This window comes from Eucalyptus grandis, chromosome 9, assembly GCF_016545825.1.
Source record: "Eucalyptus grandis isolate ANBG69807.140 chromosome 9, ASM1654582v1, whole genome shotgun sequence".
Lineage (NCBI taxonomy): Eukaryota > Viridiplantae > Streptophyta > Magnoliopsida > Myrtales > Myrtaceae > Eucalyptus > Eucalyptus grandis.
In genome coordinates, this window is record NC_052620.1 from 32,985,635 (window position 1) to 33,012,729 (window position 27,095).

The following is a 27,095-nucleotide window of genomic DNA, read 5'->3' on the forward strand; positions in this document are numbered from 1 at the left end:
GTTGGGACATCGAGATCGCCAAAAAAGAAAAAGAAAAATTCAACCTTTTTAACCCGTCCGGGTCAATGAGCCATTGAAATCTTTCGTTCAAAATGTCGAGAGATGTTCTCTAGTCCTCCCACGAAAAGTCGGGGGGAAATTCGTGCTGTAACCACGAATCAAAGTCCCCACTTGTTCCCACATAGGAACGACACCCCCTTACCTACCCGAACGAAAGTATACCTGCATTTGCATCGCCCCCCTTTTCAACGCCCGCGAATGATATAAATTGCAATCAGAGCTCGTACACGTCGCGCGTGCGTATGTGGATTATTGCATGATCGAAACGAGTCAATCTATATATATAGAGAGAGATTCGACGGGGAATGGGGAACTGAGGAATCCATCGATCTCAGAAGGAGGCGAAGGCGGCGAGGGAAGGGAGGACGGGTTGGGTTGGGTTGGGTTGACCCGGGCGGGCGGATTCACGAGGCGCTTTGAAGACGCCGAAACGGGAGATTGTTTTGATCTTTTCCTCCTCTCCCTCTTCTTCTCCTCATCCTCCTCCTCCTCCTCCTCCTCCTCCACCTTCTTTTTTAATTGACTTTTTTTATAAGCGTTCCGTCCCTCCCATCGCGTCCATCGACGGAGCCCGTCGCGGTTGCTTCCGGAATTTTCGGCTTTGTTTTCCGTGACGATTAGCTGTGTGCGGGGAACGAGAAGAGCCGCCGGCACCCCTCCACCCGGCCAGATCAGCTCCTCTCTCTGGAGGCGAGTGAGTTTTTTTTTTTTTCTTTTTGGGGTTCCGAAACTTGTCGGCTTCTTTCAGTGTTCTTTGAGTGTTTTTATAGGCGACCCAGAAAAATTCACGCGCTGATCTGTGATGGGTTTGGTGGATTTGGGCTTGTTCTTTAATCTGTTTTTTCAAGGACTTCTGCCCACTTTCGGTGTCGGCGTAAATTGCCATGGGTTCCATCTTCTGTCTTGTGCGATTGCGGAAAGACCGAGCTTTATAAACCTATTTGCCAATTTTGTGCGTGATGAATTATCTCTGTGTGATCTTTCTTTTTCTGCTATCGGCTTCCACTGGCAAGTGCATGTTCTTCAAACTTGAATTGATTTATTTTGCAGAAAAGTGTTGTGAGAGTGAGGACCGAAACCTTCCCTTGATTTATTGTTGCTGAACTCTTTTGTGGATTTGCTCTGGATAGAGCACAAGCGGAGATCTTGGCCATTTGGGTCCTGAAAATCTGTGTGACAAGCTGAAGATGAGTAGTGTGCAAGATCAGTTAGAGATCAAGTTTCGATTGACTGATGGGTCGGATATCGGCCCGAAAAGCTTTCCTGCTGCTACAAGTGTTGCCACTTTGAAGGAAAGCATTCTTGCTCAGTGGCCAAAAGGTTAACTTTACAATCTTATAGATTCGGGCACCCAATTCTTGTTCAGCATTGCTTTAGTTACCTACCAATATCTGCATCCTTCGCCTTATATTTTTCTCTTTAATGTCTGATTTCATCCTTTATGTCAATTTTTTATCTTCCGCGTTTGATGAAGCTGAACAGGTCGAATAAAGATAGACCGGGTTATGCATGGTTAGTGTCGGATATGCTGAGACGAAAACGATACTGCCTGATGCGCACTAACTTTTTAGTGAAAAAGCTTCAATCTTCGAGAGAATCTGGAATTGAAATTTTGGAAACAGTACGGTTCCACATAATGTGAATATCCTAGAAGCAGTCGGTTGTCTCTTGCTCGAAAGTTGATGGTGATGTTCTTTAAAAGTAGGCTTTTTGAAGAAACATCTCAAATCAAGCTAATGCCTGGTAAAGGACACAAACTGGAGAACGCATCTCCTGATGGCGGACTGTTTAGATGGTTTTAGCATGTCAGATGATGCTGCTTGGGGCCAATGAACTGTTCATTGGATTCCTCAAGAATCTTTGTCTAATTACTTTTGGGGAAAAGAATCAGGAACTATCTAAAAGCAACATCGGGTCAGTAAACCTTGTGATTCTTATTCTGGAGATTGGGAAATGATGGCTCTTGCAAAAGAAGGCAGAATATGTTCTAAATAATCAATGCTTCTTTTGAGAACATCCATGTCTCCGACTCTTGTGCAACTGAAATGTCTGATTTTTCTACGTCTTACGTAGTGCATCACAAGTCCACATTTCTACGTTTGCTTGTCGAGCCAGTTCCTGTTTCTCACGAATGTCTTGATCTTGCCACCTAAGAGGTCCATTTACAAGTGATATTAATTGCTTTTCTTCTTATCAATTAGAGAAGGACAATGGTCCAAGGACCATCAAAGATGTGAAGTTGATTAGTGCAGGAAAGATATTAGAGAATAGCAGAACAGTCGGTGAGTGCCGGAGTCCCCTCGTTGACACTCCTGGTGGAGTTACCACTATGCACGTCGTTGTTCAAGCACCTATAGAAAAAGGTACAAACATTGTTTCCCTAAATTCTCCGAATCTCTCCCAATTAAAACTTAAACAATGAACTATACTGGTATCCCAGTGCAAATTACATTTTCTAACCTGTTCTTTCCTCTTCTGGCCTGGTGCCCTTTTGTTGTACATCCTCATGGAATCTCAATTTGCTGTTAACATTCCACAGAAAAGGAATTAAACCAACCACGGCAGAATCGGTGCGGTTGCGTCATATTATAGCTTGCAGATTCCAAGTGAAGACGGCATTGTTACAGGTGCGTTGACATAATTTTTCTCAGTGCCAATAACTTTTGTTCTCAACCGAAGCCATAAATGAGGCGGATTGCCCTGAATATTCTGTTCGTGATATTATGCAGGAAAAGAGCATCAAAGCTGGTATAGAGAACGGTTTTGAGGAATTGGTGTTCAATGAGAGGGAGTCGGTACAAAACACGTCGTTATACAAGTCAATTTTCGTCACAGGTCTTTGGTTTCTTTATGCTGCCCTTGGCCCCTTCCATTGTATCATTTCGACACACCTTTTCTTTATTTGTTTTCTCACCGATTGCTCACTTTGTAGTTCTTATAAACTCGGTATTCAGCAATAATCTCATCTCTTCAGGTCATATTCCTATATCGAATACATCTGCTCTTGGTTCCCAGTTCCTCTTGCAACATACGATGGTGATGTTCAGGTCGTATGACCATAAACTGTCGGGACTCCTCTATATAGGAGGCATGCTCCCGTTGCTAGCATAGGATGTTCTCTAAGGTCACTGCACATGCACCCGCCCGCTTACAAATTTTATCACTGAATCATATGGTATTAAGAAAATTGTTGTTCATAACCAAAGAATAACTCTTCAATATCCCGTCTGCATTGTTTACAGTTTTCAGTTTTCAGTTTTCCTTCCCCCTATGTGCTTCCGGTAACATTGCACCAAGAATCTGAAGTGAGAAATGTCGAAAATCGGAAGTTCAGCGACTTGCACGGCATTTGATCGGTGGGTCACGAGCCTCCATCAATGCTGCTGCTGTTGTTTAAGGATCCTCAACACTTACACAGGGTCTCGGTGCAGATCTGTACTGGGTAGGCTTTGTTCCTTCCTCTTGATCTGATGGTAAATGGCAAAGATGCATGTTAAAGAAGATGATCCTTGTTAAGTGATCATGATATCTCACTTTAGGCTGTCATCGGTAGAGAAGATGATCTTTGTGTAGTTATTAATGACTCGAGCTTTTAGAACAAATGATCGCAAGCTCGAATTTCCAATACAATATCGGAATTGGTTTGAACTTCTGCAGTCTATTGATCAAGACGAGGTTGTATTATTTATGTGGGGGTTGCTGATTTGAAAGGCCTTTTAGGGTCCCAGTGGCCATTCAAATCCCCACATTCTCAAGGGATGGAGTGGGGACGTCTAAGTTTTAAGAGTGAGTTTCAATTCTCACGCCCTGCAAGAGACGGGACAAAAGTCTGAGAGTGAGTGTAGAGTAGAAATAGAATAAGATTGATAAAAAAAAAAGGCTTTTGGGTTGAAACGTTGCATTGATGGAGCCCATTACTCTGGGCAAAACTCTGAGGGAGAGAAGTCATCTCTCCTCTGTTTTTCTTTCTTATTTTGGGTTTTGTAAGTGAGTAGGAGTGAATTGATTTTTACGTATATGGAAGCAGCACGGATTAAGCAAGATTGTTCTGAGAAAGGAATGATTTGAGATCGCAATTACGTCTAGTTAGGACATTCTAAAATCGATAGATTTCATTCTTCTTTCTATCATGAAAATAAAGGGCTAAAATCAAAAATAAAAAAAGTTGACATCTCAAATCTCTACCATTACCATATCTTATCACCATTGATATAAATCTCTAATATTCAAGCACTTAACAGTTCTGAGATCAGTAAAGCAGGAAGAAAAACTCTGCTAAAAAAAAAAAAAGCAGGAATAAAAACAAGCCACGCGGATGTGTTATGAAATTGACAGAAAATTACCCATTCCTCTTTAAAAAAAATTAGGGAAAATTCTAATAAGAACCTAAAATACTATCGTTTTCTCAAATAAGAAAATGGAGTGATCATATCAAATTTTTTTTTTAAATGATATAAAGTGGTTATGGCTATTTCAAATAAGGGTCACTCTTTGCTAGTTAGCAAATTTTGATCGACCAGAGATATTTTCATTCAAAAACAATTTGAATTTGAATTAGATTAAAACAATTTATTTAAAAAAAAGGGAAAAATAGAGGAGGGAGGGCTCCTTCTCACCTATGACTACCCTTATCGATTAGAGGGGAGGCCTAACAAGTTCTCATTGGAGACAAGAGAGGTTGGTAGCCCTCTCCCAAATCTAGGCAGAGCCGCCTACCCTCATTGCCCAAATTGGGGCCGCCAAGCCTATGCAAGTGTTGGTGACCTCACCCCATCATGTGTGTTCCTTTTTTTAGTTTGAAAAGAAAAAAAAAAGGAAAAAGAAGGAATAAAGGAAAAAATTTAAAAGATGAAATTGCCTTTCACCAAATAATGAGTTCAAGCCTTTATTCGAGATTTATATGATCACTTCAAGTATTTATTTGAAATAAAGTTCAAACCCTTACTTGAGAAAATGATGATACTTTCGGCTTTTATTTGGAAATTTTTGAAAATATAAGAAAGCAATTCTCTCAAGTATCATTTATTTCTTTTTTCGTTTTTCGAATTTCAGTTTAAATTCTGCCTTCAAGGGAGGAAATTAAAAAAGAAAAAAAAAAGCTGGAAATCAAGAAAATCTCCAATCACTTTCTCACTCGCTAGTCACTTCCACCACATCCGTCCAAACAGACGGGATGGAAGGAAGGAAGGAAGGAAGGCTCTGTAATCTTCGAGCTAAAACCTTGAAAAGCTCCAGACCTTTCATGAAGCCTCTCGCTCTCTCTCCCTCCTCCCCACAGCAAGATTCCCACAACACCACATAACTTCTCTCTCCTCTTCTTCTTCTTCTTCGAGCACTTTACTCACGCCTCAAGCAAACCCCCCTTTCTCTCTCTATATCTCTCGTTCGCAAATCTTCTCCCTTCAGTTCTCGTTCTCTCCCTCTCTCTCTCTTACTCTCCCTGCTGCAATGGCTTCGACGACGTCCTTCTCCGGGATCAGCCTCCGCCCTCCCCGGCCGCTCCTGCCCGCCTGCTCCGTCCGGGGGGGCGCCGCCTCCGCCGCCGCAGCCGGGCTCCGCTTCCCCGGCGGCTCGAAGCCGCTCGGCAGGATCAGGCTCAAGAGGGAGCCCCGCGGCGGCGCCGGGAGGCTCGCGGGGAGCCCTCCGTCCAGGCCGCTCGTCGTGCGGTGCGAGGCTTCCGGTGGACGGGTGATTGCCCCCGATTCCTTTCCTTTGGGATTTTCTTAGCGCTCCGCGTGCATGCCCGTGCGTTCGTTCGTTGCTCTGTTTTGGGGATTTGGTTATGCTTGTTTGGGGTGATGCGATGAGGTCGCGTGCGTCTAGGCGTGGTGCTAGTAGTGTTCTGTGTTCGAGTGCGTTGGATTTTTCTTGCCAAGTTGTCGTTTTTTTCGATAATCCTGAATGTCCTGGTGCAAATGTGTTGTTTGATTGCTAGTGTGATTGCTGTACTGCTGAATTAGGCTGTGCATAGATGAAGAGTGAGCTGCTAAATGGATGAATGTGTATATGTAGCTTCTTTGGGGTGGTGTTTGTAATATGTATAATCAGATTTGTCCACTTGAACCCAATAAATTATTGATTTTGTAGCTCTGTCAAATGACAGATCACACAGCAAGAATTTACAGAGATGGCCTGGCAAGGGATTGTTTCCTCACCAGACATTGCGAAAGAGAATAAACATCAGATAGTGGAGACTGAGCACTTGATGAAGGCTCTGTTGGAGCAAAAGAATGGGCTTGCCCGGCGGATCTTCTCCAAGGCTGCAGTTGACAATACCCGTCTTCTGGAGGCTACTGATAAGTTCATCCAACGGCAACCAAAGGTATCTCTATTGAATGAAAACGTCTTAATGAGCATCTCTTTTAAATCAATGGGTTATTACAGCTAGATGTTGCTATTCTCTTTTACGAATCAATTAAACATTTTCAGCATGGGCATTGCCTCTTGAGACCGAGTTCTTAATTGAAGAATAGAGGATTTAACATCACTTGATGTTCTCAGCTATTAATGGAAACAGATTACAACTGTTTGGCCTGTTTGATTTGTAGTTGATTAATAGGTGTTACTGTTCAACTGCTGCAGGTCCTTGGCGAGTCAGCTGGCTCAATGTTAGGACGTGATTTAGAAGCCTTGATCAGTCGAGCTAGGGAATTTAAGAAGCAGTATGGGGATTCATTTGTCTCTGTTGAGCACTTGGTTCTTGGTTTTGCACAGGATCAACGATTTGGAAAACAATTATTCAGGGATTTTCAAATAACTGAGCAGAAGTTGAAATCTGCAGTAGAAGCAATAAGAGGACGACAGTCTGTAATTGATCAAGGTAACTGCTTACTCAATTTATGTGTTGATTTCCCTTCTTCATTGTATGTGGAGGCAGTAGAGAAAGTCAGCATGTTTTATTTTTTTTTGTTGTCTCAATATTCATCAGTAGTTCTTGGGGGGCCTTAACATCACATATATCACATCTTGTCAAGAGGAATTTGGAACTGCCTACTGTATTCTTGTGGCATGTGTGTGCTTGTCATTTGGGACAAGCGGAAGAGTGTGCTTTAAGTTTAATTGTAAACAAGCTTGGCAACATCTAAAACCTCATTTGATACAGACATCTTGGGAATTTTCTGTTTATATTTCGTCTTGTGTCTTACTTTATGTATCTCATGCTCTGAGTTACTTATTGCAGATCCAGAGGGAAAGTACGAAGCTCTGGAAAAATATGGGAAGGATTTGACAGCCATGGCAAGAGCTGGAAAGCTTGATCCTGTCATAGGAAGAGATGATGAAATACGCAGGTGCATTCAAATTCTTTCCAGGAGAACAAAGAATAACCCTGTGCTCATTGGTGAGCCTGGTGTTGGGAAGACTGCAATATCAGAGGGGTAAGTACTTACATAGATGTGGGATGCTTGTGAAGTAGCACTGAGGTGGGAGTTTTGATCTGTTGTAGGCTTAGCTAGGTAATTGGTTTCATTATTTGACAGAACTAGCTCATTAGTTCTCTACTTCTGTGCCAAGTTTCTACTCTAATGATTGTCTAATTTGGTACCTGTCAACAAAAAAAATGCAATTTAAGTTTTACAAAGCACGAGTATTTGCAGTCGCCATTTAATTGCATTGGTGCTCTACCTTGGTGAAATCATGAATTTTTTAGCAGTTGTTAAAATTTGATGTGAAACTTTTGACAGACTTGCCCAGAGAATTGTGCAAGGTGATGTACCACAGGCTTTGATGGATCGTAAGGTGCGTATTCTATTTGATGTTTTTATGACAAAATTCCTGATGGATGTACCATCTCCATGTGTTTGTGCACATTTGTTTGTGTAATTCTTGGGAAATTGAATGGACCGTGTGTATTCCTACTTGTTTGCTATGATGACCATTGACCTTAACTTGAATTTCGCAGCTTATATCCCTTGATATGGGTGCCCTGATAGCTGGAGCAAAATATCGGGGGGAATTTGAAGATAGGCTAAAAGCTGTACTGAAGGAAGTAACTGAATCTGAAGGCCAAATAATCCTCTTTATAGATGAAATACATACGGTCGTTGGTGCAGGTAATGCACTTGCCAGGTGGATGTCTGGAATTTTTGTTTTGAAATATATGTTGCAGCACTGGTACTGCTTGTGGTTCTTATTTGAAAGCCAACAGTCCCAAATTCCTAGAGAATTCTTTGAAATTTCCAGTGGAGTTCTCTATCGGCGGCCCATGGCTAGCTCGTCTAGGATTTTGGGAGATGTTCTCTTCTTCCCTTAGAAATCTCTTTTGTTTGACGTCATTTAGATTGTGAAGATTGTTATGTAACTTGTTCCAGGTGCTACAAATGGTGCAATGGATGCTGGTAACTTATTGAAGCCAATGCTTGGACGAGGGGAATTGCGCTGTATTGGTGCAACGACACTTGATGAGTACCGCAAATATATCGAGAAGGATCCAGCTTTGGAGCGCCGTTTCCAGCAAGTCTATGTGGATCAACCTTCAGTTGAGAACACAATATCAATACTTCGGGGATTGCGTGAAAGATATGAACTGCATCATGGAGTCCGAATCTCTGACAGCGCACTGGTAGAAGCAGCAATTCTTTCTGACAGATATATAAGTGGCCGATTTCTACCTGACAAAGGTACATTTCAAACTGTCCAATGAAGTATGAATATATTTCTTTTCACTATTAATCTGCTTCATGCTGATTACATGCTTATTTGTCAGAAGGCTGCCAAAACTATAGTTCCCTTCATAGTACAAAGTGCATTTTCTCAACTGATAGGATCTGACATATTCTGATCTGGAGCATTCTTCTAAATTGGAGCTGTGAGAATAGGTAACATGTAGATTCATAGGTGATGGTACTATTCCATGAAGAACCATCAAATATGTCCTGCTGAAAGTGGCCAACATATAGCTCTTCTTTCTGGCTGCACTGACCATGCTTCCTTCATCTTATCTCTCTGGCTACATCCGTATTTCATCTAGATTGCTAATTTTTAACACCCAAAGGTCATTCTCCAAATGAAAAACACAATATTCTGATGACATGAAAAGAAAACGAGATCTGTTCTTTCTGTGATGAAACATCATCAGATATGTCCTACTCGGACATTGGCAATGTATAGTTCTAGCTGGCTGCATTGGCCCTCCTTCCCTTCTCTGTCTTTTTCCCCCCACTTCCTTTTTTGGGTTTTTAGAAATTTGGAACAGGTGATTCCTACAGTAAACGATTGTCATTGAGGAATAAAAGCATTATAGAGGACAGTCTAGCTGAATTCTAAAAGAGAGAATCTATTAGAAGGTTTATTTTAGTTCAATATATGTTTGGTTGAAGTAGTATATTGGGTGAGGTAATTTTCAGCTGGCTTTAAATTGTAGTCATTTGAAGGAATTCTGAAGGAAGATTGAACATGTAATTTCCTCGCAATTTCAGCTATTGATCTAGTGGATGAAGCAGCTGCTAAGCTTAAGATGGAAATTACTTCAAAACCAACTGCTCTCGATGAGATCAATCGATCAGTCTTGAAACTGGAGATGGAGAAGCTGTCACTAGCAAATGATACAGACAGGGCTTCAAAAGATAGGTTGAGCCGCCTTGAGGCAGAGTTGGCTCTCCTGAAGGAAAGACAAGCTCAGCTTACTGAGCAATGGGAGCATGAAAAGTCAGTCATGACACGTATACAGTCTATCAAAGAGGAGGTACGGTATTTTGCCCCTCTTTATTTGTCAATATGATGAAAATGATTTTCTTCAGAGGGTTCTGTGAGTCATTAAGAGGATTAATTCAGCTTCTTGTGTATACACATTTCAAAGTTCGCATCCTCAATGCTGAATTTGGATTTCCAAATATGGGAAATTGACATTGAAAGTAATCTTATTTGTTAAGATGTGATATTGTAGGAAATTGCAATTTATGTGGTAGGAAATTGAATTTTCTGCTTATTCTTTTTGCAGATTGACAGAGTAAATCTCGAAATCCAGCAAGCTGAGCGGGAATATGACCTCAATCGTGCTGCTGAATTGAAGTATGGGAGCTTAATTGCATTGCAGCGCCAACTTGAAGATGCAGAAAAAGAGCTAGATGAGTATATGCGCTCTGGAAAATCTATGCTTAGAGAAGAAGTAACGGGAAGTGATATTGCTGAAATTGTTAGTAAGTGGACTGGTATCCCAGTCTCCAAGCTGCAGCAGTCAGAGAGGGAGAAGTTATTACATCTTGAAGAAGAATTGCATAAGCGTGTTGTGGGTCAAGATCCCGCAGTGATATCAGTTGCAGAAGCGATCCAGCGGTCTCGAGCAGGATTGTCAGATCCTCACCGACCTATAGCTAGTTTTATGTTCATGGGTCCTACAGGTGTTGGGAAAACAGAGTTGGCAAAGGCCCTTGCTGCTTATTTGTTCAACACTGAGGAAGCACTGGTACGAATCGACATGAGTGAGTATATGGAGAAGCATGCAGTTTCAAGATTAATAGGTGCTCCACCCGGTTATGTAGGGTATGAGGAAGGAGGTCAATTGACAGAAACGGTTCGCAGAAGACCTTATGCTGTCATTCTCTTCGATGAGATAGAGAAAGCTCACTCTGATGTGTTTAACGTATTTCTTCAGATTTTAGATGATGGGAGGGTGACTGATTCACAGGGTCGGACTGTGAGCTTCACTAACACGGTCATAATTATGACTTCAAATGTGGGTTCACAGTACATTCTAAATACCGATGATGACACTATGCCCAAGGAAACTGCTTATGAGACCATCAAACAGAGGGTAATGGATGCTGCAAGGTCTATCTTTCGCCCAGAGTTTATGAATCGGGTCGATGAATATATAGTTTTCCAGCCTCTGGAACGTGAGCAGATTAATAGCATTGTGAAATTACAGGTATGCAGCTGGTCGATTACTTCTGTAGTGGCACAGCATTCTTCATTTTATCGTCTTCAAGAAAAAAGTCCTATGGTTCACTACACATTTGTGCTGTTTGTCTCACTTTAGAAATCTGACAACATGCTCAGGTTGTTGCTGGGACCATGCTTTTGTTCTTGGTTGTCTTGGTTCTCATATTTCACTTTCCTAATTTCTGTAGAGAAGAGGTCGTCTGACTTGTGTGGTGAGATGTGATGGATTTACTGATAAATTCTGGACTTCTCATCCTTAAAGAACTCTTAAAGCAGTATCAAGATGTGTTGTTTATAGCCAATTTAATGAACATTTGAGCTTACAGAGTACATAATGCAATGTCCTGTACCATTCTCCATGCAGCGTGTTGGCTTCAGATGGTATTGTAATAAAACTAATTCTGATGTTTATCTATATTTTGTTGACAGTTGGAGCGTGTACAGAAGAGAATCGCAGATCGGAAAATAAAACTAGTAGTGACGGATGGAGCCATCCAACTGCTAGGGAGTCTTGGCTATGATCCAAACTATGGTGCAAGGCCAGTCAAGCGGGTGATTCAGCAGCACGTTGAAAATGAACTAGCCAAGGGCATATTGAGGGGGGACTTCAAGGACGAAGACACCATCGTAGTAGACACAGAAGTTACAGCATTTGCCAATGGTCAACTTCCTCAGCAGAAGTTGGTGTTTAGGAAACAGGATGGCGACTCGGATATGGCCGCCACAGGAGACCGAGAAGCCATCTCGCCTTCTGCCTGATGGTTTTGAGTAATTATTCCCCTATTTAAGGTTCTGGATCAGTTCTTTTCTTATACAGCAACATATATAGGTCTCACACCTTTTCTTTTCTCTTCTTTTACGGCGGGAACGACACGGCTTATGCCGGTGAACGTTTTGTAACTTATACATGCTCCACATGAAGTGTATAATGTGAGAATAATCCTTCAAGAGTTCACATAGAAAAGCACATGATCTTTGCTCTCCAAGATTCGCGGTTGCAGACCATTTTGAGCGTGGTGCACGTCCTGGCTTCTTTTGCAAACGCCTGCCGGACGATGAAATACTTGTACTCCGTATCTATCGTCGCCTTACCTTTATGACTGGGCACTTGTTTATCCACCGGCAACTTGGACATGCACGAAATTGTTAGTGAGGACCAACGCATTGTGGAGAACAACTACGGTACTGGAAACTCTGTCGGCTGGAGCCTGGCGGAGCTTATTACCTGTTGCCTGCCGGCTGATAACATCCCGTCTCTTTGTTGTTCGGTTGCAAATCCAATTTAATTGCGAACGCAAGGGGGAAGAGGATATGCAAGATGAGTGAGGGATGTTCAAATCGTTTGTTGAGCCTATCTTTTGAATTACTAATGTGAGTAGCATCCCCACGTTTCATCGATATTTCCCTGTGCGTATCAACCTTAAAAGAACTTCCTATTCGCATTTCAGACTCATAGTAAAATTACCACACAAAAAAAGGCTGGATGCTACGTTGCTAGCCTAAACGCAACTTATTTATTTTTGAGAAAATCGGTAATTTGGTTGAATTTAAAAGTCTGTAAGAGGTACTTAGCAGAAATAGAGTCCCCTTCTCTCTCTCTCTCTCTCTCTCTCTCTCTCGGTGCGGTGCGCGTTTAGGCAAAGATGTTCCATTGATGTCCGACGTCTCGCGGGGTCGGCATTACAACATCGGAGGACCGGCGTGTCAAACAAAGGCGCCGTCTTTTTGATCATCCAGCGGGCAAGTTCAAATGGGTAAGTGGCGGCGTGAATCGGGGCTCGTCTCTTTGCTGAGAATCGAGAGTTTTCTCATCTCTCCCTGTCACTGTTCCGATCAAGAACTCGTCTTGTTCTTGCAGCTGGCGAAAACGGAGGAGGAGTAGAATTGAAACAAGGGGAGGTGAAGGAGGGGGTGGCCTCCATAGCTCTTCTTCCATGCGGCTCCATCTCAGGCCACTTCATCCACCTCCCTCTTTCCGTCTGCTATGGCCTCCACGGCACTGGTTGGTGGTGCCCCACCCCCTGTTCTTGTTCTTTCTCGTTAGTGGGTCACGTGTTGAGAATTGCTGTTGGCGATGCCCCTTTTTTTCGTGGGCAGAATTGGCGTGCGAAAGGGAATGCAGCAGGGGAGAGGATTACCGCCTGATCAAGCTCTCCATCACGGACTTCAAAGTAGGAGCAAATTATTCTTCTGCTTTTCATGTTCATGTTTGTCCCAGAGACATTGAGTGGTTTCGACCCTTTTCCGGATTCACCCGCCTCAGCACTACCTTTTATGTTGACAGACCAAACAAGAAGAGACTGTTGTGGTGGAGTGCAAAGGCCATGATGCTGCTCGGTTTCATAGCATAGATCATGCTCACGGGTGAGCGTCGCTAGAAAAATTTATTTGGACTTTGGATGCTTCAGAGAGGCACTTTTGCCGTACTGGCTTTCCTATCGTTTTTTGCTCTTGTATGGTGCTTCTCTGATTTAAGTTTCAGAGAAGCGTTTGCTACCTCCGCTGAATTTGTAACACTAGACGGTTTCTTGGAAGGGATCTTGTTGGTTTTTCTGGAACCTTATCTATTGCAGTTTGTTGCTTCTCATATGGTTCGGATGTTGTTGCGATAGATATTATTTGTGTGTCAACCTTGTCGATAACCCCCACACGGCTTTTTGAGCAGCTGGGATGAGGGCGTGACAGGTCTACTGGAGCAAGAACATCAAAAGAGCAAGATTGTGGTCTCTTTTGAGTGTGAGACCCTGAAAGCTGAGGAAGCAGCAGAGGACCATATCAAGAAGTTCATGCCAAAATTAAGTGGACTTGATGCTGTTGGTAACCATTCTTGCTTCCATACTTTTGCAGCTATTTAAGTGGTTCATTGTTATCATTGTCAACACCTGTACAGTATTGAAGTGTTGGTTCTGTATCATTCAGTACGCCAGCTGTATGACTCGTCTCATTCTGGAGTAGACATACCGCATGAACTTACTGGTAGTAGATAACTAATTCTGTGGATTATCACTTATAATGTAAGAGAGATATGCTCTAACCTCAATCTACCTTTTGTTTGGGTGCAACAATGGATTGTCCATTATAAATTGTAATGGCGTCTTAGATTTTTGAAAGCAATGGCATCTTCAAATGAGATATCCCTCCTCTTTACGTATCTCCTAGATCAGTTATCCTCGATCTTTTGTCTTCCCTCAAGCTTTTTGCTGGCAATTTAGAGGGAGGGAGGCCCATATTGCTAAAGGTCAACCATTTCTGATTGATCACGATTGCCAACTACTATAATATCAGCTTAATATCATGAGCAACCGAAATGCTTCTTGGGACTTTTAAATTTGTGTTCTTCTGTCCAGCTTTTTGCCGCAATGTGGTTATTAACAGTAATAGCTCCTTATATCAAACTTGGAGTCTTCCTAGATTACGGGTTATTTGCTTGGCTTAAGCTAAATCACTTATCCTTCGTTTGTGCTGCAGTTAACATTGGGCGAATGAGGATTGTGGGGTTGGACTTTGATGCAGAAAAGTCCGATTTGGAGCAGAATGTGTGATATTCATGGTGCACATATTTTGCTGAAGCTTCATGCTTCCTTTGTTCTAGACAAGAGCATGCTTTAACTGATGATATGTTTTGCAATTATCTATATGATTCATCCAATACAGTCAGTATGCCATTGGTTATCCTGGTGAGAGAGTGTGATACTTGTACATGTGAGTAATCAAAGCTTGGTTATCAGCTACTCGAGTTCAATTAGTTGTTATGTAGCTCAAAGCTAATAGATATAAGAATACTTTGAGATACTGGTTACAGTCGCAGAGGTTGTTTGCAAGACATAAGTCAGTGGCAACTGTACTTTGATTTAATGGCAAGGCTAATATACCAGACAGATCATCAGATCAACTTCAAGCAGATTTAACTTTGACCTAGTTGTAACATGGAGGACTATAACATTAATTGTAATTGGATTTCTATTTATAAGTCTTAAGTGTGGATAGGTTGACTTACATTGCTGTAACCGTAAAGGAAAATTATTTTGAGAAACAGCACAATCATCTCCTTATGAGGATGAATTACACAAGAAAAAGGTAGAATACCAACTTCAGATTAAAAGCTCCCTCAGAGACTCAGAGCATGGAAACATAAAATCGGAACATTGTAGGAAGAAGAAGATTCTGAACACTAAAGATGAAGAAATGGTGTGCAGCTAAAGTAAGTACTTCAAAGATCCAGAGTAAAGTCAAATGAATGTAACTAAATGAATTTACACCTCAAGGTTACCATTTATAGTACCGGCTGTCAAACTAACTGCATTTCCATTACACTGAAATATCACGGTAAAGAACACAAAAAAGACTTAAACCCAACCCAAGCACTCTATTGTATGATTTGCAGCATCCTTGTTGATCCAAGTAAATCTAATGTCTCTGATTCCCTATCATTGGACTTACTTTGTTGCCAAACCGTGCAATGATTCCTGCACATACTTTCCAATTGCCTACTTCACCAAGTCTTTGGTTTCTTGAAGGGAGATCACTGTTTCAAAAGCGCCAACCAAAGCCTTCACCTTACTCTTCCGGGTCTTAACCAGCTGACCGGCTGTCTCTTCAATCATATTGTTGAACAGTCTCCGGCCTTCTTCCTTCTCTTGGACATCTTGATGTTTCAAGGTGATTTTTATGGAACTTGGTGTGCTGGTATCCTTGCCACCCTCAATTTCCTCTCTTCTCTTGAAGGTTCTCCTTCTGGCATCAGCCTTCAGACTTTGGTTCTGTCCAAAAGCTCTTCCTCGTCTAATGTTTAGCCTCCTCAGACTACTGCTTTCAGCTTGAGTGCCAACAATCACTTTGCTGTTCCTCACGCTAAGATTCACAGCTTTACATGTTTCGTTTTTCTCGGAATTTGTCCTATCTTGTGTTGGCCTCAGTGAAGTCCCTGCTTGTACCGAATGATTAGATTCACCATGACCAGAATCAGAGCAGCCTTCTTCTTTATCGTCTGTATAATCAGGAGACTCATGGATATCTTCTTCATGGGACTTTGGAGAGGGACATTTTGGGGGAGAGAGATGCTGGGGCAGCAACAAGGATTGATCTGGGGACATTTTAACAGTGTTTCCATTTTGGTCATCCACAGCAAAAGTTTCTTCATGGAATTTTGGAGATGGACATTTTGGGAGAGAGACATGCTGGGGCAGCGATGAGGATTGATCTGGAGACATTTTAACAGCGCTTCCATTTTGGTCATCCACAGCAAATGCGGTAGTGGTAGAAGTAAATTCTGAAGGTACGTGCTCAGTCTCCTCCTTTATGACATAAAGGGTCTTCTCCTGGACCGCCATTTCTTTGGCGATTTGTACGACTTCAGCATTCTTGATATTATTTTGATTTCTGTTCCGATTCTTCAGTGGGGACATAACTTTCCCAGCTATGCCCTTTCTTGGTCTCATGCTTGGAGATCGAGCTGAAAATTCTAGGGAATTAGAAGTAGTTGACGATTCCGACAGATTCTTCACCGCTACTTTAGAGGTCCTAGTGTCCTGGCTTGCCGTGATGCTACTCTTTTTTCTGTGGCTTGAATCTCCCGATGAATCGGGCAAAGAAATTGGCTTGGATCCTAAGGGTTCCATTTTCGTCTTCACCGACCTCAAGTACATTTCTGAGGAGAACATCGCTGAGGCTCCCAGAGAAACTTGTTTTGTTCCACTTGATGCCATGCCCGGTTTCACCATTTTGTGCAGATCGGAGATGTGCATTTTCGAGCTGCGGGAAGATTTTAACTCTACCTCTGATTTCTTCCTCCCTTTTGCCATGACCTTGACCCCGCCATGGTCAGGGCCCGGTCCTTCTTGTTTGCCCACATTAGCTATATCAGGAGTTTGGCTTTCCAGATTTGACAGAATCTCGAGCTTACTCGTCGGTTCTTGTGCCGAACCTGGCACAACAACATCCTCAGCCAAAAGCGGTTCATCGGGCAGCTTCCTGGTCGTCTTCCCACGCATCAGATTTCTTGGCTTTGTTTTGAATGTCTGCGTCCCTCCATATTTGCAATGCTCATGGCATGAACCCCCTGGAGCCCTGAGATAGTGCGGGGTTCTTCCACTGTTCGAAGACCTCGGTTTTCCTGCAGAATTTCCTTCATTTGTCTTGATTATTTCCGAGGTCACGGGGGACTTTATGCAGTCCTCAGCCATTTAATGAGGAGAAAATATACAAGACGAAAAGTATACGAACCCTGCAAAACAAGATTTCCTTAATAATAGACAAAAGACTTGAACAAACTCCCAAGATATCTTCAATGAAAAACTTTTGAAGCCAAGGCTATGATCACGAGCTCCCGAAGTAGACATCGGTTGAGGGAAGATGATGATACAATAATCGAGATTGAAGAATAATTGCAGGATATGCCATTTTAGCAAACGCTACACGAGGAAAGGCAACAGTCATTCCATAATTTGACATTGCAGTTGGAGATACGGTTTGTTTTAAAGTACAACAGAAGAAAGACGGGTCAAAAACGTAAAATTCCTGACCTCGCTCATTTTAAATTGCCTTGTTTTGAGCCTGCTTGTTTGAGACGTAGTCTCGTTGTGTTCGTCACGCTGTTTACATTTAGAGATGATTTTGCCTCCTTTTTTATTCATCAAATTGCAAAAGGAGTTTTGCTTTATGCAAAAGTTCTGAAAATGTGAAAAGAAGAAATGCATACCAATCTGTAACAGTGTATTGGTTTTAGAAGACCCCCTATCAAGGTGGAACGGAACCAAAGAAAAAAAAAAGGCCCGTCTTAAGGCACACATTATGGCATGTTAATCGCAACACGGCGTTGCAAATGGATTGACTGTGAATTGACTCTTGTGAAAAAGGGTGTTCTCATCGGGACAATGCGTTACAACTTCTATAAAACTCAATCAACTCGTCGCTTTCCACACATGGCGTGTCTATCTACTAATGAGAACAACCAACCATTTCATATGAATGTTCAATGGAAATTGATTTCCACTCAAGAGAAGGGTAACTTTAAGGGATGCTCTAAGAGAATCAGTGAGGACCTCACATAACAAATCAAAGCTCACATGCCCTCAAAACCCATCAATAACTGAATAACCTATAAAACATCAGCTGAAGCAGCCGAGCTTAATCAAGAGTAAAGGAACGAAGCAATGAGAAGTCACTACATATGGGGTGCTCCCAATCACTATGAGGACAACCAGCGTTTTGAAATCCAAACCGGACCATCCATCAACCGGGTGCCGACCCCGGCTTTTCCTGGTTTTGGCCAGTTAAACCGGGTCACCACCGCTGCCACTTGAGAATCCGGTTCAACCTCTGATATGGTTTTGAAAACAACGGCAAATAACGAAAGAATGGCGCTATAGGCTCATCTTTGATTCAAGAAAGTGCTAGCTAACGTACCTTTTAACTTGCGAGTGCAAAGACTGCTCGAAAACAAAGCAAAGTTGATATGAAGCACAAAGGCTATTGTCCAAGTTCCCCCTTTTGTGTATAGATTTCATGTATGAAGGAGAGAGATGTGCGAGTTTTTTGCCATGGAAAGATCGTGCGGGCAAGTCTTTTGTGGCTTTAACAAGTGCAGGTGAGCTTTTTGGCGAGCAAAATAGGCTAAGTGCATCTGTGGAAGGATTCTGTGCCCAGATTGCCTATTTAATTAGTTTCTCTTTTTGGACAGCATTTAAATTCTCTGGATTTGTTATGAAAAACAGGAGTTGGAATTAAAAATCATAATCCAAAGGCGATCTTAATCGGGAAATATATCAAAAACAGTTATTTCTTGTCCAATTTGATCAGTTAGCTTATATTTACTTAGCCTTAAGGAAAATGCTCATGAAGAGAATGTGTCATCAGTATGCAAAAGAACGGTAAGCGCAGAATGGTATCTTATCCTCGGAATAAGATAATCTCACAGCTGTTAGAAGAACAGCTCATATATATATTTTATGTTCATCCATTTTCCGAGTCAACAATAAGACAAAAGGCTGACATTCGAGTATATGCACAGAGCCAACTATATATTAAGCAGTAACTTTTGAACTATAGCATTGATCTTGTATCATAAAAAATTGCTAAACAAGTTTCTGTTAAGTACACTTCTCTCTTTCATTTTCTGAGTACATGGCATGAAAAATATCCCATCGATTCCTGATAATACACGGTTTTTAACAAATTTTTACGGATGAAAACTTTTGCTGGCAATCGCTGTTTACCTGTAATGTTATATTCGTAATCGCTGTTTCCTCCCCGAGACAGTCTTCTTCACAGCTCCAACAGAGACTAGAAACTGGTCAAGGGATGACAGGGTCTTCATGTCATCGGGAGGGAAGTAACTAGCAGCCTTCCCCAAAAGTGATGCGAACAGAAGAGAGAGCGATGGTCGAGTCACATATTGCTCCCCCAACAGTTCATCTAGAAATGCAAATGCTGCCAAGAAATCGGACCTGCCGGCATTAATTGGCGCAGCAAAATGAGCCGGAATTATTCTCTTAAATCTCCAGTCCCGTGCAATACTGTCAATCCAATCTCTAACCTGGAATTTAAGAAAAGTAAACTGATTAGTTAACATAATCACCCAACAACATTCTTTACAACAGTTTCTACACTTTTCAATAGGCTTTATCCAAACACATACATAGGTCCTATACCAGACCGGTTATGGCAGAATCAGTGTACTTAACTTTGGAATACAGCAAGGAGAAAACACAAATTCTAACAAAGAGGAAAATTGCATATACGGTGGTTATTTTTACCTTTTCAGGGACCTTGCTGAAGACTAGTGTCTTCACAATGGGAGAAACAATCAGCTTCTGCGACATCTGAGAAAAGCTGGCCTTTGGCTCCAAAAGATTGGATGGACCAAGAAACAAAATTTGGAGGACCATTCTTTCCCATCCTGCAAAAAATTTTGGCATTGCCTCATTGTCTTTGAGATACTTGTAAAGCAACCTCAATTTGCACCTGCGAAATCTCTTGATATTTCATGAAGGAGAATAAATAGAGACAGAGAAATGAACCAACCCTTTTGACGGTTCATGTTATTGTCGATGACGGGCTCCTCTGGCACTTCCTTCCCCTTACTCAGGATCTTCACTGCCAATCCGTTCTTCGCAGATGCTAGCAAGGACTCTTTGCCAATACATTCTGGTGGCTTTTTAGGGACGAATATTACGGCATCAGTTACAAGTAAAGTTCTCGTGCGCTTGTGGTAAAAGGCTACCTCAACATACGGCCCAATTCCTGTAATCAGTACAAAAAATAAAATTAGTTCCTGCTGGAACCCTTCAAAGTGATAGTGGGAATTTCATTTGTGATGAGTATTACCAACTTCTGGTGAGCTGAAGACCTTCTGCTCAATCTCGTCCGCCCACGGGGTTGACAAATCCTCATCTTTCAATGTTTTAGCACGAAATATTCCGAAAAACTCTAGGGGCAAATTGAGTGGCCAACTCCACTGCCTTGGTGCTACCCACACTCTGGCCTTTGGGAATTTTCTTGAGAATGGGCCAACAAAAATTTTATGCTCGTATGCGAATGTAGGCAGGACAATGTACTCAACTGGCGCTCCCAATTCCTTCACAAGCTGGCAACACAAAAATCAAATATGCCGTCAGAAGGTGCATATACATCATAATAACCACAAATTCTATCGAGGTTAGAACAGCATGTGAATGGGGGGACAAGATCCCTTGCAAAAAGATAAACTTCTTTTAACATAAGATGACAGATGGTGCTGGTTTTCTCTACATAATCCAGAGTTCATTTTTCTTGGGCCAATCTGCATTTTTTCCATAATTCCAAAAGCATGAGAATAATTTAAAATTCCTCAGAGAAGTCATACAGAAAGGAGATGTCATCATGCAGATATTTAAGGAAAAGATCTTTGAAGAGTTTTGCTCTTAATGTCCTCAGTGTACTTAGATGCTACATTAAATGTTCTTTGGACATGCAAAAGGGTTTTTGCATGTTTTAAGAACTTGTTGTGAGTAAAATTTCTGAACTTTCTGTTCTTTCAATGTCTTTACTAAACTTACAATATGTATTTGGCTTAATTGCTGCCCTAAGTCACTAGTTAACAGTCATCATGCTATGTAAGATTGATCAATAGAGACACGTTTCTTATCAATGACACTCATGTTCAGTCAAACAACAATAATCTAAGGGAGAGGAAGAGTGGCACTCGTTATCATATGCCCTTAGGAAAAGATGCATCTCATCCAGATCTTTTCCCCCTTTTATGAAACAGAACACTTTTAAGAAGTCTGGGGTCTCCTAAGAGAGACGGAAACGGGATGAGTCTGAACATATGTTTCACAAACCAAGTAAATGAATAACTAGGAAACCGGATTTAACCTCAATACACTCCTTCGTTGGAGCAATGGGTGCATGGACCCATAATCCTCCAGATTTGAGCTTAATAACAGTCATCCGGATATTTGTAGAGACGCTGCTAAAGCCCAATGCTTGCTCTTGTTCAAATAGCCATATGCATCCTTTCACCGCCTGGGCACAAATGATTATTAGTATATGAAAATCAGCAAGAAAACAGCAATGATCCCATCAAACTAGCCAATGTTGCATTCCGCAGCAATAAAAAACTCTTCATCAACCGTGCAGTGCTGTTTATACTTCTTTAACATCCAGAGAATTGGATAACAACTTCTAGCAACTATGGCAATCACAGAGGATTTTGCAATGGGGGCAAACAGTACTTATCAGTATGAATCTCATGTAGGTTGTGCCGTTTCATTAATTATAAAGTGCATGCAATTCCGCAGGCTGTTATTCCCTTGCTTTTCAACATACATAATTCAACACCATGGTACATAATGGAAGACAAGCTAATGCCGAATAATTTACTTCACTGTGCATTCCACTGTTTATTTCTTCGAATTCCCCAACCAGAACTCTTTGCCCACTGGGCCTCTTTATTTCAACCAACTCCAAGAACAATATTTTTTAAGAGCTTTTCATTTATCAACTTATTCCATGGACAGTATGGAAGGGAGAAAATGATTGAACAACTGAAGAACTACTATCCCGATAACTGTGCAGTCTGCTCAGGGGCTTTATATCATCTAATGTCCAAAATTCACCAGAGGAAAACGTTGAGACTAACATGAGTAGCAAGCTAATAGATATCCCAAATTAAAGGGAGAATTACAGAAAAGCAAACCTCGGTCCTAATGGTGCGCCTGTTGAGGAAAGGGCCGAGGGGGAAAGGGAACCCTGTGATGTTCAGATAAAACCTCCTGCCGCCGCCGCCAGTTGAGACAGCCTCAGCTGCAGCTGCAGCAGGACTGGCCGAAGCAACTACCAAACTGGGGACATTTTTGCCGCCTTTTCTTGGTTTGAGCTGCAAGGAGACACCCTTCAACGACCCACCGAGAAAGCTCGAGTTTTGTTCCTTGAGACAGCTTGAATTCTGAAAAGGGGTGGACTTTGGACAAGAAACAGCAATGGTCGCCACCATTTTTTCATGCAATTGTACCGTTCGCTGCGCTTTAGTTTTGCTTGCTCCGAAACATGGAGCAGGCAGAGGAAGAAATTTCATTGGGGGGTTGCATCTTTTTGCAGGTCCCAAATGGGTGCATGGAATTTCCAGGCTCTGCTTTTGACACGTGGAGGATCCGAAGTGCTTTGTCCTATCCTATCCTACCTGGATCTTCCAAGGTTTTATTGTGGACGTTAAAAGTAAAGGGGGAGAATACATGGAATTTAGAAGCAAAGAGAACTTTCCAGAATTAATGCCACTGAGGAACTTTCCACAAATTGTACAACACCATCTTCTTGTTAAATTGTTGTTGAATGGGTTTCATCTAGCAGAGCCAAGGTAAAAGGAGAGTTACCCAGATTGAAAGATCGAGTCGAAAGCGGGTCTTACGCTTATTCTCAAATCCGATATTCCAGCAACTGCTTTAGAAGGCCTTATTGGTCTTCTTACCAGTTTGGACTCAAGACGTGCCATGACCAATACCTAATCCAAACCAAATCGAGTATCTGGTGTGGGGGTGCAGTTCAATTCAAAGCTAATGTATACCAAACGATCCAGTTCTAACCGGACCGTTGATGCCCCCACCATGAATTTCAGTTGGAGGAGTCAACATTGTTCACCACATCAAAAGCAAATTCAAAATCGACTTGGATGACTTCAGTTAGTTTTTACGTACCCTCTCACACTCATGATCATAGTTTTTTATTTTGTTCGGATACTCATGATCATAGTTCACTCATCGTAAAAGCTGCACGATCGGTGCGGCACGGATGTTACTTGAAATGGCTTTTTCTACACTTGCTTGAAAAAGTATCTCCAGGACCTTCCTGCATGAAGCTTCCAATGACTACCCAGTTCAACATTTGTTCTGCATAAGTCAAATTCACTGTCTGAATGCAGTTTCGTTTTCTGGAAAATGATCATCTTTACATCAACAGCCATCATTGCATTTTGGCGAAATCAGGTCGTGACCTCGTCCGGGTACGCAATCAATCTCTATGTCAAAACAATGAACAGTCGGACTCCACCAAATCTCTCATCATCGCTACAAACAGAAAGAAAGAAAGACCTCACTTCATGACAATCCACTGGTTAAAAAGAAAGTGCACAGATAAATTGTTCCTTTACAAAGCCACAAACCATATCCACTGGAATAATCGAACAAAGATTTCATTTTTAACATTGATCTCCATACATACTAACAGCTTTTCAAATCAACTAAAAGCCACTACACAGAGTATTTCCTCTCCTTATTCCATAAAAGCCCCACCACATAAAGAAGACATAGCAGCCTCTGGCAGCAAATTCCTGGAGAGCTCCAATACAGGTATGGTTGCATCCGGATGAGATAGTCCTAGCTCAGAGAGTTATTGTGAGTAGCTCTATGGATGAAGAACCAGCACAAAAACACAGTTGTCAAATCACACTGATGATGAGTTGCAGAAAAGATGTGACAAAGTTTAATTACATGCCCAATGAGCCTAGTTGATGAAAGGGGAGATAATGAGATGACAGATTTATGAGCAGCCGAGAATGCCATGAAAGGTGAGATTTCAACAAATTTATATATGTATGAGGGTAGTTTTTGCAGATGGAAGCTAATATTCACAATGAAATAGGCAAAAGCAACTGGCCTTCTAAGTGATGATCTCTCTGACAAGCCAGTCCAAGCTAGGATATGCAAAGTACAAGATGAGAAAGGAGGGGAGAGCAAAAAGAACCGTGATGAGCATGTACAAGGCCAAGATGGCTGCACTGGCAGGAATTGCATATAGCACAATGAGGAGGAATATGATAACTAGAGGGAACTTTGCTGTCAGATGAACAAAGAAAACCAGAGATTTCTGCAAGGAAGAATGTATTCTTTCCATATTGAGAGAGACATTCACACGATTTTGATCATGACTTGATCCAGCTGACTCAGTACGGTGGACATGTTGCACCCTCCTCAAGTTGCCCCGGCTCACTCGACTTCCCAGAGATGGATTACCGTTTGATGACCACTGTGGCTGACGATCTTCACAGAAGGAAGAGCACACTTTGCCTCTGTCACCATTCATGCTCTCGACCATCCAGAGCAAGAAATAATTCTTTCGGGGAAACTTAAGGTTGCCCTTATAAACCAGACGGAAGGACAAGAGATTGCACCATGGACAGGAGATGAAGAGCGGAAGCTGAATTGGTAGAGTAGGAAACTTCACAACAGCCCATTGCAATCCTAAAATACAGTTTTTGCAAAGGGTATGGCCGCACCACAAGACATAAGGAACATTTTCAACTATATTAAATGATTCCCAGCATATAGGGCACTCCAGACCTTCCTCTCTGCTAATAATGGAAGAGACCTCATCATCTGAGCATTCTGATCCAGCTTGAGTTGATTTTCGATGCTCGCTTTTCGACCCAGCATTTCCAGCAATATTGTTGGGTCCAAAATTCCACATCCTACGGAAGGCGTAAGGACACAAGGCTTCACAAGCGATGCTATTAGGAGAAGTTAAAGAAACAGATGCACTCGGTAGGCATCACGGAAAAATTAGCCTGGCCTCAGTTGAGAGTGCTTGCCAGAGCAACTCGCTATCACCACTCACCTGAAAATAATAGATGAAGAAAAATGAAAAACTAGGCGAGCTTTGGTGAAACTATAACCCACATACAGAGCCTACAGAATCAACATGTTCTCTCAAATGACGAATATAATTGTATGAAGTACACAAAAATTGGATGGGACATTTTGCCCAAGTAAAGCCACTAGGAAGTAAGAAACCATTTAGAAAGAAACTGCTCAAGTCAAACAAAGACCGAAACTGCTCAAGTCAAACAAAGACCAAGTAAGCACGTGGATGCGTAACAAGCGAGGTAAGACTGTAAAAGTGGGAAAGAAACTGGCAGCGCATATAGACAGACAACAAACAAATTGTCGTGTAATTCATAACTGTCATTTTCCCCCAAACATTCATGCAAGGAATTATGAGCGTGTAAACAAGACAAGTAATCTAAAGATAAAGACAGACACAAACACAATGGAACGAAACAACATCACGCGATCGAGAGCGCACAGCATGGAGGTTTTATTCACGACGAACAATTAAAATCCCTTGATTTAGCGAATCACCCGAACTTTCTTAACAATTTTTAACTTATCGAATAACTGTGCCAAAGACAACCATATGCAAGAGAGAGCACAAGAAGTGAAGAACCTACTGTCGACCACTCCTATTTTCCCCGAATTTACAGCACACCGAGCCCAGTCGGCAAACACAATCAACCGGCACCGACAGAAACCTACCCCGGTACAAGCATCAAGAAGCCTTCACTACCCGAACTTAAGGAGAGACCGATCGAGTCCAATAAAACTCCAGGTTTCCCAATTCCTATAAAGAAATGAGAACAACCCAAAAGCCCTACCCTCTAACAGCAAAAAGGGGCACGCTCGACAGGCAAATTCATAGCGAGTGCTGAAAAACAGGACGACCCAGTACCCACTTAACAGCAAGCAATCTACCGCAGAAGAAGAACCCACATCTCCCAGAAGACAGCTTCGACGGCACGGGACACCGAACACGTCTATATATCCTCGGCACCACCGAGGAGCAAACTTTACGAACTTCAAATCTCAGTCCCCATCAGCTAAAGATGTCGTATCTCGACGAGCACAATGAAAAAGGACGGGGGGCAGCGAAAAACGACAACCTAACATTCAAACGACAGAGACTGTCGTCCAGCACCTAACATTAATATGAAAAAAAGAAGAAGGGGAAATTGAAGAAGACACGATTGAAAATCCTCCGGGGAGGCGAAGAATTTTGCAGGGAAAACGAGATGGGAAGCGCAGTGGCGTTACCTCGTCGAGCTCTCGAGCAGGACGCGGGGGCAGAAAGAGAGAGAGAGAAAGAGATTGTTGTTAGAGAAGAGATCGGCGGACGCAGGAACGCATGTGACGAGACGAGACGAGAGCACGTGCCCGGACTCGGGGCGAGCGGGCGAGCGAGGGAGCAGCGAACGGCGTGCCACGTGTGGCCACGATGCGTCGGGGGCTGCATCGTATCGGACGTCGGCCGTCCCCCCGCTTTCTTGGGCCCCCCGTGACACGTCACCCTGCCGACATCCTTCTAGCAAATTGAACTTGATATACGAAGGCGTGAGAGATCGGACTAGTAGCAGCACGTCAATCAACGCCGCTCCCCTCTTATGTACGAGCGCATCCGCACCTCTCGTCGCGAAGATATTATGGACGGAAGCAATGCCCGGGGGGGGCCAAATTATTCCCAAAGCTAACTTAAGAACGGGAGAATAACATATGAGTAGCGGGATTTTTTTTAATAAAAATTTTACAGCGCAAAGGCTGTAGGTCAAAATCAATCGCCCCTCATGTCGCCGCCAAATAAGCACGCAAGTCGCACATGGCACACAATTGGCCGGCCGACGAGCTCGAGCCGTACTTGAATCTAAATTAGCTATTTATGACAAAATAAGGGGAAGGGCCAACCCTAGAAACTCCGCTTTCTCTGTACAGATTTCTGTTTTTCAGGGGTTAGTTAAAAGGAGGCTAAGATAAGAAAATTAAGCACCGAGGATCTGAATCCTCGCGGAAAATAATATTTCCATAAGTTCATGTAATTCCAAGTTTTTCGTTTTTCCTCGAGTATAACTCGTAACATGC

At 42.3% G+C, this 27,095-nt stretch overlaps 6 protein-coding genes across 16 annotated transcripts; 3 read left to right on the forward strand and 3 right to left on the reverse strand.

Annotated features, from left to right (window-relative positions):
- Positions 1–103: 103 nt before the first annotated feature.
- Positions 104–3,074, forward strand: LOC104419388 (membrane-anchored ubiquitin-fold protein 2). 3 transcript variants are annotated; one of them, XM_039302105.1, is made up of 5 exons: positions 106–750; positions 1,111–1,380; positions 2,262–2,423; positions 2,600–2,687; positions 2,790–3,074. In XM_039302105.1, exons 2-4 carry the CDS (start codon positions 1,248–1,250, stop codon positions 2,650–2,652), a joined length of 348 nt encoding a protein of 115 aa, XP_039158039.1. In that variant the 5' UTR covers positions 106–750; positions 1,111–1,247; the 3' UTR covers positions 2,653–2,687; positions 2,790–3,074. The 3 variants fall into 3 exon arrangements, with proteins under 3 accessions (XP_039158040.1, XP_039158039.1, XP_039158038.1); XM_039302104.1 differs by having other exon boundaries at positions 107–754; XM_039302106.1 differs by lacking the exon at positions 2,790–3,074 and having other exon boundaries at positions 104–754; positions 2,600–2,688.
- Positions 3,075–5,239: 2,165 nt separating this feature from the next.
- LOC104419390 (chaperone protein ClpB3, chloroplastic) lies at positions 5,240–11,924 on the forward strand. Its single transcript, XM_010031030.3, has 10 exons — positions 5,240–5,748; positions 6,164–6,382; positions 6,643–6,880; positions 7,241–7,436; positions 7,743–7,797; positions 7,961–8,111; positions 8,370–8,678; positions 9,477–9,742; positions 9,998–10,924; positions 11,368–11,924. The coding sequence occupies exons 1-10, from the start codon at positions 5,509–5,511 to the stop codon at positions 11,695–11,697; spliced, it is 2,931 nt and encodes a 976-aa protein (XP_010029332.2). The 5' UTR covers positions 5,240–5,508; the 3' UTR covers positions 11,698–11,924.
- Positions 11,925–12,520: 596 nt separating this feature from the next.
- LOC104419392 lies at positions 12,521–14,839 on the forward strand. The gene is made up of 6 exons (XM_010031033.3): positions 12,521–12,692; positions 12,797–12,940; positions 13,036–13,109; positions 13,223–13,302; positions 13,604–13,755; positions 14,407–14,839. The coding sequence occupies exons 1-6, from the start codon at positions 12,689–12,691 to the stop codon at positions 14,478–14,480; spliced, it is 528 nt and encodes a 175-aa protein (XP_010029335.2). The 5' UTR covers positions 12,521–12,688; the 3' UTR covers positions 14,481–14,839.
- A 323-nt stretch (positions 14,840–15,162) lies between these two features.
- LOC104419391 lies at positions 15,163–17,145 on the reverse strand. Its single transcript, XM_010031032.3, has one exon. It carries the CDS (start codon positions 17,118–17,120, stop codon positions 15,426–15,428), a length of 1,695 nt encoding a protein of 564 aa, XP_010029334.2. The 5' UTR covers positions 17,121–17,145; the 3' UTR covers positions 15,163–15,425.
- A 1,810-nt stretch (positions 17,146–18,955) lies between these two features.
- LOC104419393 lies at positions 18,956–22,507 on the reverse strand. Its single transcript, XM_010031034.3, has 6 exons — positions 22,115–22,507; positions 21,292–21,441; positions 20,263–20,521; positions 19,960–20,178; positions 19,692–19,834; positions 18,956–19,471 (listed from the first exon to the last, which is right to left on the reverse strand). The coding sequence occupies exons 1-6, from the start codon at positions 22,490–22,492 to the stop codon at positions 19,160–19,162; spliced, it is 1,461 nt and encodes a 486-aa protein (XP_010029336.2). The 5' UTR covers positions 22,493–22,507; the 3' UTR covers positions 18,956–19,159.
- Positions 22,508–23,490: 983 nt separating this feature from the next.
- LOC104419394 lies at positions 23,491–26,432 on the reverse strand. 9 transcript variants are annotated; one of them, XM_039302123.1, is made up of 2 exons: positions 26,277–26,432; positions 23,491–25,023 (listed from the first exon to the last, which is right to left on the reverse strand). In XM_039302123.1, exon 2 carries the CDS (start codon positions 24,874–24,876, stop codon positions 24,070–24,072), a length of 807 nt encoding a protein of 268 aa, XP_039158057.1. In that variant the 5' UTR covers positions 24,877–25,023; positions 26,277–26,432; the 3' UTR covers positions 23,491–24,069. The 9 variants fall into 9 exon arrangements, with proteins under 9 accessions (XP_039158057.1, XP_010029338.2, XP_010029340.2 ...); XM_010031036.3 differs by lacking the exon at positions 26,277–26,432 and adding an exon at positions 25,956–26,249; XM_010031038.3 differs by lacking the exon at positions 26,277–26,432 and adding an exon at positions 25,938–26,249.
- Between the last annotated feature and the right edge of the window lie 663 nt (positions 26,433–27,095).